Source organism: Nomascus leucogenys, chromosome 10 (assembly GCF_006542625.1).
Source record: "Nomascus leucogenys isolate Asia chromosome 10, Asia_NLE_v1, whole genome shotgun sequence".
NCBI classification, from domain to species: Eukaryota; Metazoa; Chordata; class Mammalia; order Primates; family Hylobatidae; genus Nomascus; species Nomascus leucogenys.
Window position 1 is genome coordinate 1,864,065 of NC_044390.1, and position 22,496 is coordinate 1,886,560.

A 22,496-nucleotide genomic window follows, 5' to 3' on the forward strand; every position below is an offset into this window, starting at 1 on the left:
CAACAAACTTAATCAGTGGGTGTGGCTTGCAGTTTCTATGGTGAATGTTTTGCAATACCTGCATGTAGTGCTGTGTTTTATTTTTATAATCAGAAAATAAAGCTGCAACATTTCTTGACAACACGACTTAATGGTTATGTAACATTTTGCCAAATACTTTGTTTTCGTTCCTTTTTTAATGAAAACTCAGGAGGGATGCTGATTTTTGGATGCAGTAACTTACTTAGAACAAAGTATGTTTGTCATTGGCCCTAGTGGCCTTAGCCTTCCAGAGATGTGTAGTTGAAATACCTAATTTCTTAGGGGAGGCCCCATGCCAGCAGTGGTTATATTGGCCTTTCCTAATGTCAAAGGCCAACCCTAATTCTAGAAATGCATGCTTGAGTAACCAAACACTGAGGTGTTAGCGGTCCTGTCATGGCCTTTTTGTTAAAGTTATTCTTTGCCATTTAGTTGTAAGAAAGTTCCTAGTTTGTATTTAAATAAGGAATCCTTTTCCAGTCCTTTATTATAAATTAAGTCCCCATGTGTCTGTAGACTTTGACACAGTTGAATTCTGGACTCTGTTATGTCCCAGTGGTATATTTGTCCTAGTGCTTATATCCTTATATTGGAAAAAACACTTTATTTTCGTGTGTTGGAGTCATTTTACAGACAAACCACTTCCCACTCCAAATAGACCTTATGCAGGGTTGTCTTGATACTCTTGTACATTTATTCTTCCAGAAGAAATGGATTATCAGTTTGTAAAAACTCCCCACCTCAAAATAAAAAGGAGCTTTTTAAATGTGATACACATGTCTTTATGTATTTATTTCAGACTTATTGCCCTTCTGTAATTTTTTTTTTTTTTTTTTGGTGATTCAATCTAGTTCTGTCACCCAGGCTGGAATGAGGGGCATGATCTTAGCCCACTGCACCCTCCACCTCCCAGGGCCCCCCTGCATCAGCCTCTTGAGTAGTTTGGATTACTGGTGCATGCCACCACACCTGGCTAATTTTTGTGTTCCTTCTGTAAATTTTTGAAATTTTGTTTGAAGTTGCAGGTAACTTTGTTAAATTTATTTATGGAGATTTATTTATTTGTTTTGCTATTAATGGGAATTATTTCTCTTGCTGTATTTACTCATACGGTTTTGTAGTTCAAAATAATGCTTTCCCCATATTTATACTTTTCTTTTTCTTCAGTTGCACTAGCTAGGACTTCCAGGGTCATGTTAAATTGTAGTTGTGGTATAGCTGTCCCTTCCTTGTCCCCACTTCCAGAGGAACACCTTCAGTGTTTAATAATATGCTTGTTTGCATTTATTTGAGATAAGTCTTTATTATGCTTAGATGGTCTCCTGCTTTTACTCTGCTAAGAATTTTTGAGGAAAGGCTGTTGAAGTTTGCAAATGTTTTTTAACTGGAAATACTGCTCATGGGCTCCCCTTCCCCTTTCATCCTTTATATAACAGTTTACCCTGATGGGACATCCTCCTTGTATTCCTGGAATAGCCTTTCAAGATCATGGGCTATTATTTGGACTTTGTTAGATTGGGTTTATTAAATGTTTTTGCATCTATGTGCAAATAATGTTTACTGAACACCTATAAAATACAGAGATGAAAAAGGTAACAGAGTCTTTGCCCATGGGGCCTTGCAGTAGGGTATAAATACAGGTGCTCTGTTGTTCTGTTGGATTCATACATCTTCAAGCACAGCTCTGATTAATAGGCTACATTTTTATTGATGGCCGGTTTAGGCCATCCTCGGGCAGACTAACTCCTCAGCTTTAATATTTCATTTGATAGCATCAGGCAAGCCTTTAGACCTTTCTTCCTCTCAGCACCTGCAAACACGTATCTTCTGTTTTCTTCAGTGGTAGGTGTGGCTGTTGTCATGGAGAAGCTGGCCTGGGGAAGTGGGGGCCAAGTGGGTAGAGCAGTTATGCTTTTGATTGTCCAGACTCACTACAGAAGGTCACCTGGGATCTGGTCTTCCCCAGTCAGGGTGAGGTAAGTATGTGGCCCTAGCAGGTGCAAATTCAGCATCTGGCCCCACGGCTAGTTGCCCTTTGGGCAGCAAGTAGAGGACGGGGTGAATCCAAGGCTAAAGGTTGGGTCACTCGGCCAGGAAGGCAGCTAACCTCATTGCACATGGCCCACCTTGTGTCAGGTAGCCCTGCGGGAGAGGGTTAACTAGCACTTCCTCTTCCTGCCTTTGGCTCTGGGTTGCTCTAATGTGACTTGTGTTAGGACTGTGGTTACGTAGCAATAACACAGAACACGTTTCCCTGTCAGTGGTGCTCGTCCCTTCTCACCATTCCATGTGTAAAATGTGTTACCTGCCATTATTTTGTGCTCAGGGTTTTACCTTTTACAAACCAGAAATTAGCTGTACATACAAAGGTTAAACCATAGTGTGCAGCTGACTTTTTTTGTTTTTTTTTGAGATGGAGTCTTGCTCTGTTGCCCAGGCTGGAGTGCAGTGGTGCGATTTTGGCTCACTGCAACCTCTGCCTCCTGGGTCCAAGTGATTCTCCTGCCTCGGCCTCCCAAGTAGCTGGGATTAACTGCCACCACACCCAGCTAATTTTTGTATTTTTAGTAGAGATGGAGTTTCACCATGTTGGCCAGGCTGGTCTCGAACTCCTGACCTCAGGTAATCCACCCGCCTCAGCCTCCCAAAGTGCTGGGATTACAGGCGTGAGCCACTGCGCCCAGCTGCAGCTGACTTTTTAGCTTTTTTTCTTATTATCATTTTATCTACTTGGCTATATTTGTTCTTAAATGGAGAATTGCTGGTTCAAAAGAAGTAGGTGTTTTTTTTAGTATCTTTAAACGGTGGCCAAAATGGGATCCAGAAATGTGGTTCATGCCTGCATCAGCCAGCTTCTCTACACCCTCACCAGCATCAATTTTCATCTTTTAAACATTTGCCCATTCGACAGGTCAAAAAAATGTTATTGTATTATTTTACATTTCTTTGATTTCTGATGTTAAGTAACCGGCCTTTATTATCACTAATTTTATGAACTCTGTGTATTACTGTTGTTTATTTTCATATTGGGCTATTTTTCCTAATGCCAAAAGCCTTTTACATTTCAAATATTAACTGTCATCTATGTTATAAAACACTTTTCCCAGTCCCATTTTGGTTGGTTTTTATAGTGCAGAAAAGTCGGGCCCATCTTTATTTTCCTGTTTCCCATGTGGTGGCCTTTCAGTGGTCTCTGCCATTGGAATTATGCTTGATCATTTGCCTGACTGTCCCTGTTCTCTGCTGTTGTAAACAGTGCTTCTGTGAACACACTTTTGAACTATATATCTGTGCACATGGGCAGATGGATCTGTGAGTTAGATTTCAGAAGTGGAATTGCCAAGAAAGGGGATGGCATTGTATTTATGTACTGACAGTTGTTGGTTGTAATTGAGGGATATATTCAGATTGCAACTGCAATATCATAAGTATTTATTGGGTCTAACAGGTTTCAAAGTCGATTCTTTAGGGTTTTCTAAATTGACTTTCACGTACCTGCAAATGGCCAGGTTAGGGTATGACCATGGATTCAAGCTGTGGATGGTGATGGGGAGCGGAGTGGGGGAGAGCCTGGGCTCGGCATCAGTGTAAAGATGTTACGGCTGCTTGCACCCACTCCGTGGGTAGCACAACCTCTAAAGGCCTCTACTAGTAGTTTTGTTTATTGTTTTGTTTTAACTTTGAATTTATTTTTTTGACTAGGTAATACATGCTCATGGTAAAATAAAAATAAAAACAAAAAACAAAAGGAGAATATACAATGAAAAAGTAAGTTGCCCTCCCTTTCCTGGCCCCTAGTTCCCTTCCCCAGAGGCAATTGCTATTAGTCATCATTAATGGTCTCTTATATATCCTTCTAGAAATCGTCTGTGTAAGCACATCTGTTTTTAGTTTCTTAGAATGCTGTATACAGTGCTGTGTCCAGTTTTGCACTTAACTATCTTGGAGATCATCTCATACTCATTTATTTAGAGTTGCCTTATTTTAAAGGGTTTCATAGTAATTCATTATACGAACATAACATATCTTGTCTATTAACAACAGTTCAATGAATATATTCTTGCACATAGGTCATTACATATCTCTGAGGTAAATTCATAGAAGTAGAATTTGTCGGAGAGGAGGATATGTGCACTTTTAATTTTGGTAAAATTTGCATTGCCACAGGCAGTATGTAAGTGTGCTTATTTCTTCCCGGGCATACAAACATATGTTGCCCAGCTTTATGATTGATGTTTTGTTTCCAAAGCTCGCTCTTTACTCCCAAATGAGTTTCCTCTGCCATGGTGGGAAGTAGCTTAGGTCTGATTTTTCTTAAGGCTTTTCTGTTAAAAAAAATAACTTCCATTTTTCAGTGGTTTCCATTGACCAAGGGCCAAGTTCTCTTGGCCTGGTCAGAAAATCTTGAGCATGTTAAATGAAGGTTGTGTATGTTTACTCTAATCCTGACTTTCTTGAGGAAAAGCAATGTGTTTTATTTTTTTGGCACAGAAGTTGGCATCCACCTTGTGACACGATACATATGGGCATTCAAGTGGTCACATAATTAATTGTAGGAAGTCCTCCATCTCTTTTCGGTGCTCTGGAATGGTTTTTATAACACAGTAAATATTTTATTCACAGAAAGTTTATTTGGGAAGTTGCTCTTTACATTATTTTAGCTTTTTAGATTTCTTCCCTAGTGGTCATATTTTTCTCTGCTTCTTGAGTCTGGTTGGGCTATTTGTATTTTCTTTAAAAAAAATTGTTGATTTCCTATTGAACTCTATAAGCCTACCATTCTGATATATAGCTTTCACCTAGAGTACTTTATGCTTCAATTCATGTCTGTTAGGGAGAGAAATTCACAGAATAGAAGCATATATATGTATATAGATCTTACATAAGAGAATGTTAGTTTTATCTCTTTGTGCCTCAGAGGTGTTTTTCTTGTCTTATTGTAATTGGGTAGAACTGCATAGAATAATGTTCAATAATAGCAGCATTAAGACTTTTATTTCTGTTTTCATGAGTGTGGTTCGTGGTTTCTTAGTGACATCTTTGTCGCGTTTTTGACTTGTTCTGGTTTCATAAAGACAGTTTGAAAGCTTTTTATTTCTCCTGTCTGGCATGGTTTATATAGCATGGGAATGGCCTTTCCCTGAAGGTATGGAAGGCATCACCCCAATGCTATTTGAGTCCCCAGTTGTTTGGGGAGTTAATTCTCTGACACTCCTTCTACATGTCTTTCATATGCTTAGTCTATGTATTTCTTCCTTTAAAACGTCTGCAGGTACCTGTGTTTTGACTCTGTTCCTGTGGATAGCTGCTTGGTCTGAAGTTCCAGAAAGGATCCTGTTCCCAGACAGGTGATTACATATCTGAGGGTATCTTGTTGCCTGAGGATGAGGGCTAGTATCATCTCAGGTACCAGAATGTTCTCCTGAGTCTGTCTGCCACATAGCAGAGTTGGGCCGTCTGCCCTTGCCTGTCTCCCTCACAGGCACAGACCTCTGCTTTTGCCCTGTCCTGGGTTAGAGTGACCATGTCTGAAATGTCACACCAATCATCTGGAGCCTGGACTCTCTGGTCTGTTACCGTCCCTTGCTTTGGGATTCTTCTGCCCAGCAGAGCATTATCTGTGTTGTGCTCTCTGTGGTTTCTCAGTCCTATGAAGAAGGCAGCAAGGAAGTAGTCCAGTCGCTAAGGTCTTTAGGATCGAGGCATTTGCATTGGATGGTGCCCAAGCTCCGTGGGATGATACCATGCAGGAGAGAGCATGGGAGGGCAGTTCGCATAGGGAGGGACGTGGGAGCCCATCACCGAGACGAGTAAACATGAGTTTACCGTGATTACCACATTGATTTCCAAGTGATAATGTCTAATGAGAGACTCTGAATAATGGAAACACCTTCAGTTTTCCTTTAGACTTTTTCCAAATTAAAAAATTTAAACTTGCTTTCCTTTTAAAACAAAGGGAGAAAATTTTTGTTGCATATGGTTTTTTTCTTCTCTGGAAGTAAAGCCAGTAGTAGTTTATGCTCCCAGACCTAGATTTCTTTCCCATATTGCCTTACTTAGTTGCACCAGTTGTGCTGACCAGTCATAAAAATATGCAATAAAACGTAAATGATAGCAAAAATGCTTTAAGGAAATGTATAGCTTTACTTGGTTACATAAAAAAGAGGACAGATTGAAAATCTTTACGTTTATGTCCAATCTCAAAAGTTTAAAAAATGGAAGGGGGCAGATAATAAAATAAAGACAAGGAAATAACTAGGTAAAGAAACAGAAAGGAATGTCAAAACAGAAAGCCATATCTTTTAGACAGATTAGATCTTTGTCAAGATTGATGAAGGCAAAAGAATGTGCAGTAGCATCAAGAGGCTCAATGGTCACTTCTCACTGTCTGAGGGAATAATGTCATATTACCTAGAGTTGAGTACTTTTAATATTTTTTAGTAGTCTTCCATTTTTTACACGTTGTATACTGTGTTTTAATAATTGTGTTAAGGGAAGAAATGTTAGGGGAGGATTTGCCCCAACTCCTACTTCCCCTTTTCATTTTTGCTAATAAACATGCTGACGTCTGATTTTAGTACTGGCTAGGGCCTTGAACATTTCTCTTGTGCCTTGCATTGGGCAGTTAAGTCTTTTTGGGTATTTTAGTTTATTTAAGCTTCACAATTCTGAAGGGGATGGAGGTGCTGTTATTCTCATTTCTCAGATTACAGAGACAGACTCTAGGGCATTAGACAAGTTGCCTACAGTTGCATAGTTATCAGCAGAGCCAACTCCTCAGGAGTAGGTCTCTGTGAAGCCCAGGGGTCATGCTTGTAACTGCTGTGCTGAGGCCAACTTTGTGCAGTTGTTTGCCTGTTTACTGGGGACTCCCATATCCCAAAAGCACTGTCGATGCCTCTGGTAAGGTGGCCTCCACTGCTGCCTGGTCCTCAACTTCTGGGACATGTGTATATCTCCTTACGATCTACAGGTCCCTGAGTACTGACGGTCACAGGCTGCCACATCTTTCCTGTTGACTCATGTTTGGTTCCTCCAGTGAAAATTTTACTTAGAGAAATGCTGCCTCCAAAGCACTTGCCTGCCACAAAACCTAAGAAGTCCTGGGCCCCAAATCTGTGTGAGCTAGACAGTGACTTGACTAAGGAGCCAGATGTTGTCATAGGAGAAGGTCCAACTGACTCTGAGTTTTTTCATCAGAGGTTTCGGAACCTAATCTATGTGGAATTTGTTGGGCCTCGGAAGACCCTGATCAAACTCCGAAACCTCTGCCTCGATTGGTTGCAGCCGGAGACTCGCACCAAGGAGGAGATCATCGAGCTCTTGGTCCTTGAGCAGTACCTGACCATCATCCCTGAAAAGCTCAAGCCTTGGGTGCGAGCAAAAAAGCCGGAGAACTGTGAGAAGCTCGTCTCTCTGCTGGAGAATTACAAGGAGATGTACCAACCGGAAGGTGAGTCTCCACGGGGTGATGGTGGTCACTGCAGGCCTCAGGTGTGCCCTGGGGCTCTCAGCCTCCACACTTCCGACATGGTCTGGACTGGATCACTCTCTGTCCTGGGCAGCGGTGGGGGTGTCCTGTGTACTGTGGGATATTGAGCCGCATCATGATTTTCTGGGTGTGACCACCAAAAGTGTCTCCACACATGCCCAGGTATCCCCTGGCGGCCAAAAGCACCCTGGTGCAGAACCACCATCCTGAGTCAGGAGAGGGAAAGGAAACACTTCTGTGGAAGGGAGAAAACCTCCTATCTCTCCTGCCTTTTTGGTGTGGTGTGCTAGGAGGTTGCCTTCTGGCTGTTTGTGTCTGGGAGTGAGGTCAGGGTGGACACAGCCACCATGCTCCCCCCACCCAGTTTTTAGTATGTCAGGAGTGGTTGGAAACCACTGAAGGGTTTTGAGCTCAGAAATGTCAGGATCAGGTCACTCCAACCGTTTGTGTGTATGACAGGGAGATGCGGCTCAGGGATTGGGGGGAACTATTGTGAGAATATGGGCCAGAGATAGTAACTTGGCGACCGGTGTCCTCTCAGACGACAACAACAGTGACGTGACCAGCGACGACGACATGACCCGGAACAGAGGAGAGTCCTCACCACCTCACTCAGTCCATCCTTTCGGGGGTGAGTACCCATCCCCACTGGTCACCCATGGGCAGGCGCTGCCAGATGCTTCCAGATGGAGACACGGTGGGTTGGGGCCTCCATGAAGATGACCCGCCATCCCCGAGTGGTCACCTTCACTCTGAGATCTGAGGAGAGGGTAAATTAATTGATGTCATAATGAGACATTTTTATATCTAAACAGATACCTTAAATACTTAATCTCATTTTATTCAATGATAAAGTATTTAAAGCTATTTGGAATTTGCAACAGGCTGCTTCCAGCTGTACCCCCAGCCTCCCCAGGAAAGTTCATTAAAGATGCTTCAGTGAGCTTTTATAGGGAGCACTGCTTTCAGGGAGGGCGTGTGTGTTGTTTTCTTGGGTTTTGTTTTTTTTTGTAGTAGAATAACATGCACTTTAAGATCAGCTGCCAGACAGTAGAGGGTCCGCAGTCCATTCTCCTGAATGTGGACTCAGCCCCTTAGGAACTGAGAAGCCAGCAAAGAGTCTGAAGTGGGAGTTAGCTACTGGACTGAGCTTTGGAACTTGCTTGGAAGCAAGCCCCACTTGGGCAAAGCCTGCAGAAACCATGTTGCGGGTATATGATAAAGAAGGGGCCAGATGAGCCTGGGAATCTGGAGCTGTCTGTTTTGGATCCATCTCCTTGTGGGAAGAGGGTAGCATCACTTTCCAGAGGGGTGTTTGTGCACATGCAGGGAAAACAGGTGTGTCGAAGTGCTTTGTTAATTAACACTGGAATGTCTCACCTGCTCAGGTGAGCGGGACTGGGACCGGAGGGGCAGAAGCAGAGACATGGAGCCACGAGACCGCTGGCCCTACACCAGGAACCCAAGAAGCAGTGAGTCTTAACCACTTTCTTTCTCAGTAGGAGATAGAGAGCATGTGCTGTGCACAGGTTCAAGGGGAAAGTGCCAGGGCCTCGAAGTTCCTGCTGCTCTATTTGGACTATATTCCGCTTCTCCAAAAGTTTAGTCCAAGGCTCCTATTTATGAAGTTCCACTCAGTACCAGCAGCACAGGTTTCACCACACAGACCTGTTGCCACCTAAACTACTATTTGCTCAGTGTTCTTAAGCTGGTGCATTTAAAAAAAAAAAAAACTAGAAGTTTCTGTATGAAAGACTATGCCACTGCAAAAATTGAAAACTAGTATAAAGTGCCATAGGCAGAAGGCGAGAATGAAAGACACATTGTAACAATGTTGTTAACTAGGAATGTCTGCCACGACTTCCTGCAGTGCTAGGGAAGTGCCACATCTGAGCACCAGGCCTGAGATTTGGAAGGGAATCAATCATCACACCAGTGTATTACTGGTGTCCATACTGCTGGAAATCATTTCCTGTTCTTCCTGGACTTGGAGAACACTGCCGTGGGCAGCAGGGCACCCTAAAATTGATCAGGAGAAGGATATCAGGAGTGAGTGACATTTAGTGATGGTTCACAACACATTAGGCATTGTTCAGAGCCATGACCCTGTGGGACGGTGTCTCTGATGCCATCTCCCTGTCACACATTGCAGCTGGGGAGACCCAGAGGTTGTGCCCGAAGGATGAGGCTAGTGGGCACCGCACCTGGACCCACACAGCTTGGGCACAATCTGAACCACCTCCGAGATTGGGAGCAGAAGGATGTGGCAAGGCCCCTGGCCCTGCCCTGGGTCTGCGTTGTTGTAGGGCCACTGGTTGTTGTGGGACTCCTCAGAGGCAGCCACAGAATGCAGAGAAGAGAAAAGCACTTGGTCTCATACACTCACACCCCAGCCGGCTTCACAGTTGAGTGGGACAAACCTGGGACTTGCAGGATGGACTGGGCCCTGCTTCTTCTTGATGCCTTTTCTCTTCACAGGGATGCCTCAGCGGGATCTTTCCCTTCCTGTGATGGCGAAAACAAGCTTTGAAATGGACAGAGATGACAACAGGGACTCCAGGGCTTATGAGTCCCGATCTCAGGTATGCTCAGGTTTCCTCTCTTTCTAGAAAGGCCATCTTCATTTCATGGCAGAGATGCCTTTCTTTCCCCAGATGGTGTGTTTATCTGCCCCCTAGAGTCCCACCTGGGGTGAGAGCCCAGCACTCCAGGAGGAGCCCAGGCCCATCCCATAGGTGACAAGTAGCCCAGGTTGCTGCTGGCTGTTTCTGTGTCGTTCATGTGGTCAGAGGAGCCCCTGCCCCCTCAGCATGCGTGTCACTTGGCAGGCTGGTCACACTGGCCCTTCCCTACAGGGCCAGGGAAGCAGAGTGACTCTGGAGATGTTTCTGGTCCTCAGGAGGGAGCCAGGAAAGCTGTGGGTCTGCAGAGTAGACTGGCCAGGGAGAACAAAGGCTCTGGAGCTGACAGGAGCTGGGTTTAAAGCCTGGCTCTGCCACTTGCTAGCTGTGTGGCCTTGGGCCATTTACTCAACTAAGCTGAATTTCAGTTTCCTCATCTGTGAAATGAATATGGTGATTGCTCCCAGGGCTGCTGTGAAAAGTCACTCACACACATACATAAAGTACCTGGCACATGGTAGGCACACCGTTAAATGTTAACAATTATGGCAGTTGTGGTTTAAGAGGCAGCATGTGCCAGGGAGATGCATGAAGGGAAAAAAAATGTGGGACTTGAGCTTGTTTTTTAGGAAGGAGGAGAGGGGTCACTTATACATGGTGGAGTGTGGAGGAGGACCCCAGCACTGACTGGACTCAAAGAAGGGAGGAGCCATTGGGCTGAGCCTTCCTTTCCTTCACATATCAGTACCCACCCCATGTCAGATAGCAGGCCTAGGCCCTGGGGGACACTGCAGTGAGCAACACAGAGAGGGGCCCTGCCCTGAGAAGCTTTTGACAGTCACACAAATAAATATCGACACAAATGTTGTACATAACTGCTCATCATTCTCAGTGCCCTCAAGGAAAAATAGAGTTAACAAGAAACTGTAACAAGGGCCTTGATTTGGATTGAAGGGAAATGTCTTGGAGGCATTAACAGTTGCCATTTAGAGCCAGGAGCACGCTGGGTCAGGTGTTGGGGGAGGGGACCCCAGGCATTAGGGAGAGCTCAGCTAAAGTTGTGGGATAGGAACTAAACAAAGGGCCAGGTGGCTGGGATATAGGAAGAAGGCTGGAGGCACGTGTGGGCCTGGCCACTGGTATCCTGGTAGTTGGGCTTTGTCTTGTTTTGCTTTTTAAATGCCCTTCCTTGACAATGTGTGAAGAATTGGCATCCAAGCCCCATGTCTGCATAATCAAAAGTCTGGAAGCTACTGATTCCTACTGACGCAGTACGGTGGTAACACCAGCAGCAAATGACATAAATTACATTTTGAAGGTGTCCACAACAGAAAATTCTCTCATCTTTTAGCTTCGTGTGTAAGTCTCTTAATTGTTCACACGTATAGATCATATTGTGAAAACTACATTGTGCCATACTAGCATTGTCTTCAGGACAGCATCTCTTCCACTGAACTTGATTGCAGTTTGTATGCATTAAGATGTCATTGTTGATTACAAACACAAAGCAAACAACCAATTTAGGGCTGCCCACTGGCCTAGATTTTAATTTTAAATCAAAGTGTGCTTTTTCTTTCATATGAAAAAAGAATTTTATCTGTGAAGCTCTGCTGTGTTTCCTTGCCCTACTTAGTTTTTGTTGTTGTTTCTGCTTTTTTGTGGCAGGACACAGGCAGTGCATGGATAAGGCTTCCCTCTTAAACGCAGATACCCGTACCTCTTTGTCTTTTGTGGTAGATATACCTTATTCAGCAAACCCTCTTTTTTTTGCTACATTTTTCATGTTGCTCCATGCCTCTTCCCAGCAATAGAACTATGGTAGATTTAATATCAAAACATTTGTATTTCCTTTACATAATTTTTCTTAATATTTAAGCAAGATATCACACTGCAGAAAATCCTCACCCACAGTATTGCAAAGCAGATAGATGCTCTTCTCCCCATTTTACAGGTGAAGAACCTGAAAGAAAGGTTCAAAAAGATTTCCGTTCCCAAGGTTGCACAGCTCATAATTGGTGCAATCCTCCTTTGACCAAGATCTCTGTCCAGCTCCAAAGCCTGTGGGTTTCCCACAGCACCATCTCCCTCCTTGAGTCTCTTTCCAGCCTCAGTGCCATTCTTCCTGGGACCATGATTCCCTGAAACCAGTTCTAGTCAGCCCTCTGGCAATAAGCAAAGGTCCTTTAGAATCCTGATAGAAGGTTCTCGTCAGTAATGCAAGGAATTTTAAAATTCCTTTTTAGGTAAATATCCATTAAAACAGAAAAGGCAATTATAAAAATGTCCTCAGGGCTTACAGTTATTCCTGGGTTATTTGGAAATTGTGCAAACTGGAGACTCCCTTAATGTAGCCATGCTATGCCATGGAGAAACCAGGAGGGAGGTTTAAGTCACATCCTGACCAGATGTCTGCGTGAATGTGTGTGTCTTCTTTCTGTTCCTTGAGTACTCTGTGCCTGTTTGATATTTAGTCTGTTTAAGTTTTCCCACCAATCCCTTTCTATATGTATCATAATCTCACCCACCACTTAGGCCCCACCTGCCCTCCACAAACCTTTGCACACTGTTCAGGCCCACCCTGAACTGTCCCTCTACAAAACCCGTTTAGCACTTATTATCTGTACCCCAATTTATTGTTTATTGTTCTCTAATTGTTTCATGAGTCTTTTCTCTCCAACCAAATTATAAGCTGCATGAGGGCAAGGAATATGTGTCATGCGTCTTTGGGATCTGCCTCAGAGTGTAGCACCAAGGTAGGTACGACGTAGGCCCCTAGTAACACTTGACTTGGATCACTCAGAACCCCAATACCGTGAGCACTTCCTATATAACTTCATATATGTAGCTCCCATGTCGCCAACATTATTCTGTCTTTGAACATCAGTGGGGACAGACTCCATTGAGAGGTCTGTGTTTGCTGTTGTAGGATGCTGAATCATACCAAAATGTGGTGGACCTCGCTGAGGACAGGAAACCTCACAACACAATCCAGGACAACATGGAAAACTACAGGAAGCTGCTCTCCCTGGGTAAGCAGCTGCTTCTCTCAGTCACTCCCAGTCCAGTCATTGGAGCATTTTGTCATCTTGCTCCTTTTTAAGCTGGATGTTAAGAGTCCACATTAATATATTTGGACTCCAAGGATAAGAAGAAATCTTTGAAAGATTTCAAAAGAGGGAGTAAATGATGAAATTTGTCTTTTTAAGAAATGCCTCTGGCTTTGGGTAAAGATACATTGTCCAGGGTGGGGACAAGCAGGGAGATGCTTCTTGCCACAAGAGTTGATACTTCTTTCCAGAGCGGTAGCACTGGAGGTTTTCACGTAGACATTCAGGATGGGATCCTGAGTTCCCACGTGGACTTTCCTGGAAGACATCTAGCCCAAGTTGGTAGTGGGCAGTTGGCTGTGCTGCAGGTCGATAAGGCCATGGGGCGTCGAGGGAGTGGGTGGAGGAAGAGCAGTCGTGAGGTAAGAGGAAGAAGGCCAGTGAAAAAGAGGACTTAAAAAGTGGTTACAAGAAGGTGAAGACTAAAAGACAATGCACTGATTTCAGGGACATGTGGGATCTTTGTACACATTTCTGAGTGGTGTCAGAAGAATTACATGTAGATTAGAATGGATTAGGGAATAGATAGTAGGGAAATGAGACAGCAAATGTCTTCTGACATCCAAGGAATCAGATATGGGCCACCTCATATTTAGTGGCTCAGTGAAAGATGAAGATCAATTTATGGTGATGAGTCTTGGTCCTCAACTTGAATTTGAGGCATCATATTGTCCTTGTGACCAGGAGTGCAGCTTGCTGAAGACGATGGCCACTCCCACATGACGCAGGGCCACTCATCAAGATCCAAGAGAAGTGCCTACCCAAGCACCAGTCGAGGTAAGCAGGAGGCACATCCCACAGAGGAGCCACACAACCAGTGAGATGCTATCAAGGAACCTTCTACACTTTGCATTCCTAAACATCACAGAAGGGTGCACCCCTCCAAGTCCCACTGTCCTTCTTATGGGGACTAGGGAGTATTTACATTTGGGGTTTCTTTTCAGGTCTAAAAACTATGCCTGAAGCCAAAAAATCAACCCACCGGCGGGGGATTTGTGAAGATGAATCTTCCCACGGAGTGATAATGGAAAAATTCATCAAGGATGTGTCACGCAGTTCCAAATCGGGAAGAGCAAGGGAGTCAAGTGACCGGTCACAGAGATTCCCCAGAATGTCAGATGATAACTGGAAGGACGTTTCATTGAACAAGAGGGAGTCAGTGATCCAGCAGCGGGTTTATGAAGGGAATGCATTTAGGGGAGGCTTTAGGTTTAATTCAACCCTTGTTTCCAGAAAGAGAGTTCTTGAAAGAAAGAGGCGCTATCATTTTGACACAGATGGGAAGGGCTCGATTCACGATCAAAAAGCCTGTCCCAGGAAGAAGCCCTTTGAATGTGGTAGTGAGATGAGAAAAGCCATGAGCATGAGCAGCCTGAGCAGCCTCAGCTCCCCCTCCTTTACCGAGTCACAGCCAATTGATTTTGGGGCAATGCCATATGTATGTGATGAGTGTGGGAGGTCGTTCAGTGTCATCTCAGAATTTGTTGAGCACCAGATCATGCATACTAGAGAGAACCTCTATGAGTATGGTGAGTCCTTTATTCACAGTGTGGCTGTCAGTGAAGTTCAGAAAAGTCAGGTTGGAGGGAAACGTTTTGAATGTAAGGACTGTGGAGAGACCTTCAATAAGAGTGCCGCCTTGGCTGAACATCGGAAGATTCATGCTAGAGGGTATCTTATGGAATGTAAGAATCAGGAGTGTGAGGAGGCCTTCATGCCTAGCCCAACTTTTAGTGAGCTTCAGAAAATATATGGCAAAGACAAATTCTATGAGTGCAGGGTGTGTAAGGAAACCTTCCTTCATAGTTCTGCCCTGATTGAGCACCAGAAAATCCACTTTGGGGATGACAAAGATAATGAGCGTGAACGTGAACGTGAGCGTGGGGAAACCTTTAGGCCCAGCCCAACCCTTAATGAGTTTCAGAAAATGTATGGTAAAGAGAAAATGTACGAATGTAAGGTGTGTGGGGAGACTTTCCTTCATAGCTCATCCCTGAAAGAACATCAGAAAATCCATACTAGAGGGAACCCATTTGAAAATAAGGGTAAAGTGTGTGAGGAAACCTTTATTCCTGGTCAGTCCCTTAAAAGGCGTCAGAAAACTTACAATAAGGAGAAGCCCTATGACTTTACAGATTCCCGGGATGCCTTCATGCAAAGCTCAGAGCTCAGTGAGCATCAGAAAATTCATTCTCGAAAGAATCTCTTTGAAGGCAGAGGGTATGAGAAATCTGTCATTCACAGTGGGCCATTCACTGAATCTCAGAAGAGTCATACTATAACAAGACCTCTTGAAAGTGATGAGGACGAGAAGGCGTTCACCATTAGCTCTAACCGCTATGAAAACCAGAAGATTCCCACTAAGGAAAATGTCTATGAGGGGAAATCATATGAGAGGTCTGTTATTCATAGCTTAGCGTCTGTGGAAGCTCAGAAAAGTCACAGTGTAGCGGGGCCCAGTAAACCAAAAGTAATGGCAGAGTCTACCATTCAGAGCTTCGATGCTATCAACCATCAGAGAGTTCGTGCTGGAGGGAATACCTCTGAAGGAAGGGAATACAGTAGGTCTGTTATCCATAGCTTAGTGGCTTCCAAACCTCCAAGAAGTCACAATGGAAATGAATTGGTGGAATCTAATGAGAAGGGAGAATCCTCCATTTATATCTCAGACCTTAATGATAAGCGACAGAAGATTCCTGCCAGAGAGAACCCTTGTGAAGGGGGCAGTAAGAATCACAACTATGAAGACTCTGTCATACAGAGTGTATCCCGTGCCAAACCTCAGAAAAGTGTTCTTGGAGAGGGATCTGGTGAATTTAAGAAGGATGGCGAATTCTCTGTTCCCAGCTCAAATGTCCGTGAATACCAGAAGGCTCGTGCTAAAAAGAAATACATTGAGCATAGGAGCAACGAGACCTCTGTAATTCACACTCTGCCTTTTGGTGAACAAACATTTCACCCTCGAGGGATGCTCTATGAATGTCAGAAGTGTGGGGAGTGCTTTACTCATAGCTCTGACCTCACTGAGCACCAGAAGATTCATGATAGAGAGAAGCCTTCTGGAAGCAGAAATTATGAATGGTCTGTCATTCGCAGCTTGGCCCCTACTGACCCTCAAACAAGTTACGCCCAAGAGCAGTATGCTAAAGAGCAAGCGTGGAACAAATGTAAGGAATTCAGACAATTTTTTGCTACCAGCAAAGACCTCAATACAAACCAGAAACTCTATGACCAAGAGAAGTCTCATGGCAAGGAGTCTCAAGGCGAGAAGACCCATGGGGAGGAGACCCACGGCGAGGAGACCCATGGTCAGGAGACAATTGAAGACCCTGTCATTCAAGGCTCAGACATGGAAGACCCTCAGAAGGATGACCCTGATGACAAAATCTATGAATGTGAGGACTGTGGCCTGGGCTTCGTGGATCTCACACACCTCACAGACCATCAGAAAGTCCACAGCAGGAAGTGCCTGGTTGACAGTCGGGAGTACACACATTCTGTAATTCACACCCATTCCATCAGCGAGTATCAGAGAGATTACACTGGAGAGCAGCTGTATGAATGTCCAAAGTGTGGGGAATCTTTTATTCATAGCTCATTCCTTTTCGAGCATCAGAGAATCCATGAACAAGACCAGTTGTATTCCATGAAGGGGTGTGATGATGGTTTTATTGCCCTCTTGCCCATGAAGCCACGGAGGAATCGTGCCGCAGAGAGGAATCCTGCTCTTGCTGGGTCGGCCATTCGATGCCTTTTGTGTGGACAAGGCTTCATTCATAGCTCTGCCCTTAATGAGCATATGAGACTTCATAGAGAAGATGATTTACTGGAGCAGAGCCAGATGGCTGAGGAAGCTATCATTCCAGGCTTAGCCCTCACTGAGTTTCAGAGAAGTCAGACCGAAGAGAGACTCTTTGAATGTGTGGTCTGTGGAGAATCTTTCGTCAACCCAGCAGAACTTGCAGATCACGTAACTGTTCATAAGAATGAGCCCTATGAGTATGGGTCCTCCTATACTCACACCTCATTTCTTACTGAGCCCCTCAAAGGAGCTATACCATTCTATGAATGCAAGGATTGTGGTAAGTCCTTTATTCATAGCACAGTCCTCACTAAACATAAGGAGCTTCATCTGGAAGAAGAAGAAGAAGATGAAGCAGCAGCAGCTGCAGCAGCAGCAGCCCAGGAAGTTGAAGCCAATGTCCACGTTCCACAAGTAGTTCTGAGGATTCAGGGGTCAAACGTAGAGGCTGCCGAGCCAGAAGTGGAGGCTGCCGAGCCAGAAGTGGAGGCTGCCGAGCCAGAGGTGGAGGCTGCTGAGCCAAACGGAGAGGCTGAAGGGCCAGATGGAGAGGCTGCAGAGCCCATTGGAGAGGCTGAACAGCCAAATGGAGAGGCCGAGCAGCCAAATGGGGATGCCGATGAGCCAGATGGTGCAGGGATTGAAGACCCAGAAGAAAGAGCTGAAGAGCCAGAGGGAAAAGCTGAAGAGCCAGAGGGAGATGCCGACGAACCTGATGGTGTGGGAATTGAAGACCCAGAAGAAGGTGAAGATCAAGAGATTCAGGTAGAAGAACCATACTATGACTGCCGTGAATGCACAGAAACCTTCACTTCCAGTACAGCATTCGGTGAGCACCTGAAAACTCATGCCAGCGTGATCATATTTGAGCCTGCAAATGCCTTTGGGGAGTGCTCAGGCTACATCGAACGTGCCAGCACCAGCACAGGTGGTGCCAATCAAGCTGATGAGAAGTACTTCAAATGTGACGTCTGTGGGCAGCTCTTCAATGACCGCCTGTCCCTTGCCAGACACCAGAATACCCACACTGGCTGAGGGCATGGGGTAAAGTTTAGAAAACCTTCACCTAGGACTTGACCCTTACCAAACCACAGAGAATTCAAACCAATCCATGATAATGTCAGTAGGAGACTTAACCTTAGTGTGTTACACACCTGACTTAACATCTCTAAACTCAGATTGAAAAGAGACCGAATGTGGAGATTCCACAGTCTTAAGCTTTCCCCTTCAGATGTCAGTGTCTGCATGTGGGAAAGCCACAGCACACATCTTACCTTTCCAAGTAATCAGATTGAGAAAACCCTATGAGTATTCCAGACTACAAAGGTTGCCCAAATCAACTGTAAATGATACTTGTGTAACGTATATATAGTGTTTCCTGAGGTGTATATAAAATAGCAAATTATGGCAGAACAGTGATCACATATATTTGGATTTAATATGATATACAGTTACAGTTTACTCTGCAGAGAGGTACCTTACCTGGTACTCTTTGAATTTTTTTTTTTTTTTGGAGGAGGAAGAGAGCAACAAATTTGATTATATTTGTAAGTGTCTTAGATCCTGAGAAAGATTTATTGTGCATTATTTGAACCCTGTCAGTATCTTTTTGAGTAATTGTTTTGTTTCTTACCCTTAAATAGTCTTGTGAAGCTGTAGGCATGATAGATAACATGTCTTTTACTCTTTACTGTTTGAAAAGAGAAGTACTTCAGCTTCTTTCTGCAGCCATTTCATCTGCACCAACACTTTGGAACCTAATACTGTGTAAGGCTTTACAATATACGGATTGGCTTTTTGTGACCCAAATTGATTGGTTGCCACATGTTATGTTTGTTGAAGTGGTTCTCATGCAAAAATATTACACATTTGTGTTCTGGTTTTTTTTTTTTTAAACCAATTCTATATGTATTTGACGATAGTGAATTGATAAAACCCGAAGCTTTTCCCTGTAAATCTTACATCTTTGCCTTTAAAGAATGGGTTACAACCATCACTAGATCACAGTAGTGCCTAATGAAGGTTGAGAACCATAGGAGAGGCTCTCATGCTGTAAATAATGATGCAGGCTAATGACCTTTCATCACTTCTTTTGTGCGCTTCCTGCCTTAAGTGACAAGTAGCAACATGGCTTGGGTCCCCTGTGCAGCATCAGCCTATGCTGCCACGAGTCAGTTTGCACCCTAGGTGCCCAGGAGCTTAGATCTTTCTATCGCTAACTTAATTCTCTTCGTTATTTATCTGACCCTCTAACTCCATGTCTAACTTGCATTAAAAAAAAAAAATTCTTTACAGTCAACCCAAGCTTAACATGGACTCAGGTTCCCCAGCAGCCTTAATTTGTTTTGTTAACATCTGTTCCTTCTTTTTCAGCTCTCCTAGAGTATTTCTAAGTGTTGTGTTCATCTAATCTTAGTATTCCTTTTAATTACAAATTGACCTCACAGCTTGAGGTTTCTTGTGTCCTATTCTGTGGACTACCTGTGCTCCTTTGCTTTCCCTCCCCTCGCATAATAACTATATTAAGAGATTTTTTTTGGCCTTGAGTTGGCTGGAAAAAAAAAAATTTAAAATTTAAAAAATTTAAAAAAAAAAGATTTGCAAAATATAAGTGTAGATCATTTGAACAAGCAAAATTAAAGTACCCACTGGGGGAAATGTGTCTGAATCTTACTCTTCTGGATCTGCAGGATTAGGGCTTAGAAGTATGTCAAAGATGCAGGGAGTGTCAAAGTTTAGGAAGATTGTAGAGCTGAGAGCAAGAAGCAGAAATGAGTGAGCCAAAGAAGGGAGTCCTAATATATCACCAGATCTAGGAGGGGAGAGGAGACAGACAGAAGAAAATACCAGAGGCAAGAACTGTAGAAGGCCAAGTTTCTGAGAATGAATTGAGTGGGGTGTCCTGAGCAGTTTGGAAAAGGAGCCTTTGATGGTATGGTGTAGGTGAGGGCTGGCTGCATAGGAAGACCTGAGGTTGGAACGGACATCAGGAAAGCTGGGGGGCAGTGAAGTACTACATGGGAAGAGGACTCTTGAAACGAGAATCAGTGTTGATGTCGGGGTGAACTTTGTGGGTTCATTACTTGGTGTTAACATTGTTGGCAGTGGTAGCCCCTTCTCAGAAAGCAACTTGCCGTAAGTCAGGGTGTCCGTTCCAACCTTCAGTTAGTGAAAAGGTAGTAACAAATGGTAAACAAGAGAATGATTGTTTAAACCTATCTGTGGACACTTAATGCAGCTGTTTAAAAATGATAATCACGAGTTATGTAGCAACGTGGAAATATATTTACAGAACATTAAGTGGAGAAAGCAGGACACGAAAGTATATTTATACTACAGTTATAACTGTTTAAAAATATATACGCTTATAGTCAAAAGCTGTTGTGGTGGTGGTGTTGTAGGCTTATAGTTGAGCATTATTTTCTTAAATTTCTTGAATGTTCTTTATGGTGGTGTTACTAAAAAGTTTATGATCACATTTTCATTGTGAACATAATTTGAACTCATTATCACACACTTGGAAAATACAGAAAAGTGGAGGAAAAAAAATTCATGTCCCCACCATCCAAAGACATATACTGTCCTCTATCTTGTTCATTCTTGTTTCTGTGCACAGGTTTATAACTGTGTCAAAATGTATATTCAAAATAGCTGTTACGTTACCTTTGTGGAATTATGGTTAAATACTTTCACCTTAATTTTTTCATATGTTCCCTATAATAATGTCCTGATAACAGTGTATTATGTATGTCTCCATTGTGTGCATAATACATACCCAGAGGAAAAATTAGAAAATACAGTAAATTATTTTAAAAAATTACCTATATTCCCAACACCCAACAACTACTGTTAACATCTTGATTTCCTCCATCTTGTTTCAGTGCACAAGCTTTTGATAACAGTGTTAAATATGTGTGCATAAAGTCTAAAATGAAAAGATGTGGAAAATAACTAAAATAGTGTTGTCGTTGTGGGAATTTGGTTAAATATTTTGTCTCAAATTTCTTAAATAATCTTTGGTGTTTTGGTAATAAATTTTATGTATGTATTTTCCATTACAAATATAATAATACATACTCATAGAAAACTTTGGAAATTCAGTAAAGAAAATTCACTCATATTCCCAACACACAACAACAATTACTGTTAACATCTTGATCTGTGCACTAGTCTGTGATTATTAGGGTGTTAATGATAAGTATGCATAAATGTCAAAGATGGGAAGAAAGATGGAAAACAAGAAATAGTTGTGTGGTGGTTGTGGGATTATGGTTATTTTGTCTCGATTTCCTTGAAAGGTCATCATTCTAGTGTTTTGGTAGTCCACCTTTACTACATATATTTCCATTATATATGAAATGTGTTCATTATAGAAACTTTGAAGTTACAGAAATGTAGAAGAGAAACTCACCCATGTTTTCACCATCCAAAGAGTGTAGTTAACATCTTGATATATTTTCTTCATCTTGTTTCTGTGCACAGGTTTTTGGTTTGTTAATATGGTTGTGGTCATTCTATCTATCTGTAATAGTGTCAACAATAAAAATAAAGTTACAAATAAATATTTCTCAGTCTCTTTTGTCTGTTTTGTTTTTGGGGTTGTTAAATATGTTATTTTGTTAGAGTTATAAATCCAAAAGCTTAGTCCCTCCTTAAGCCTAAAAAGTTTGGTTTGCAAATCTTACTCTATTTTTAAGTATTATCTATTTCAACAATTACTTCTAAGGGATTTTTAAATACTGTTTGATTTCACATTTGTAACTGCCCTTATGAAACTAAAACACGTGTTCCAACAATTTTTTTAAAGTTGATAATGACCACAAGTACATCTTAGTTACTTGAGTGGGCATTTTTAATTGGAAATGTGAGAATGTCTCAAACATAACAAATCACAGACAATAATAAATCCTTAACATAAAAGCGTTACTATGTTATAGAATCTCAGGTGTTTATTCCTGACCCTTGCCTGAGGTTAAAAGGTAATTATCCTGAGTGGGTCATCTCTGTACTGTTTTTCGAAGTTCATTAACCATACTTTAACCTGACTTCCCCACCAGAAACATCCCATGCAATTCAGCAGGTTGTCATCCCTGAGAGTAATTTTTAAACATGCCTGTGATTCCATAATGACCAGAGCTTTTCAACCAGCTTGCTAACTGGAACCCTGTTGGCAACCACAGTGGGTAGCACCATACCCAATTTGCGGCTGCTGTGTCCCTGATTCCATAAGTCGGAGGAGGAGATGATTGTGTACTTCATGCCCGTCTAATATCCTTCATGTCACATGATTGGATTTTGTTCTTAAGATATAAAAGTGTACTTGCCACTAATTCTAACTAGGATTTGACAGAGTCCTCCATTCTTTCGTGTTCTTAGAACTTTATCTCTTGTGGCATCTGACTATTTTGGTCACAGCTTCCATGGTCATTCTGTGACAAGGGGCATCAGCATAG

The 22,496-nt window shown here is 42.9% G+C and overlaps 1 protein-coding gene across 7 annotated transcripts in view; it reads left to right on the top strand.

The window, feature by feature from the left end:
* Nucleotides 1-21,610, top strand: part of PEG3 (paternally expressed 3) — a 30,604-nt gene extending 8,994 nt beyond the window's left edge. For 4 of the 7 annotated variants that reach the window (XM_030819519.1, XM_030819518.1, XM_030819517.1 and 1 more), the window contains 8 exons: nt 5,294-5,369; nt 7,309-7,474; nt 8,055-8,144; nt 8,902-8,985; nt 9,992-10,095; nt 13,061-13,163; nt 13,926-14,018; nt 14,186-21,610. In XM_030819519.1, coding sequence (XP_030675379.1) covers nt 7,459-7,474; nt 8,055-8,144; nt 8,902-8,985; nt 9,992-10,095; nt 13,061-13,163; nt 13,926-14,018; nt 14,186-18,078 — 4,383 coding nt within the window. In that variant the 5' untranslated portion in view covers nt 5,294-5,369; nt 7,309-7,458 and the 3' untranslated portion in view covers nt 18,079-21,610. Of the gene's footprint in view, nt 1-5,293; nt 5,370-5,776; nt 7,475-8,054; nt 8,145-8,901; nt 8,986-9,991; nt 10,096-13,060; nt 13,164-13,925; nt 14,019-14,185 lie in introns of those variants that run through there. The other 3 variants (XM_030819521.1, XM_003277248.3, XM_012500254.2) reach the window with 2 other exon arrangements.
* The last annotated feature ends 886 nt before the right edge of the window (nt 21,611-22,496 follow it).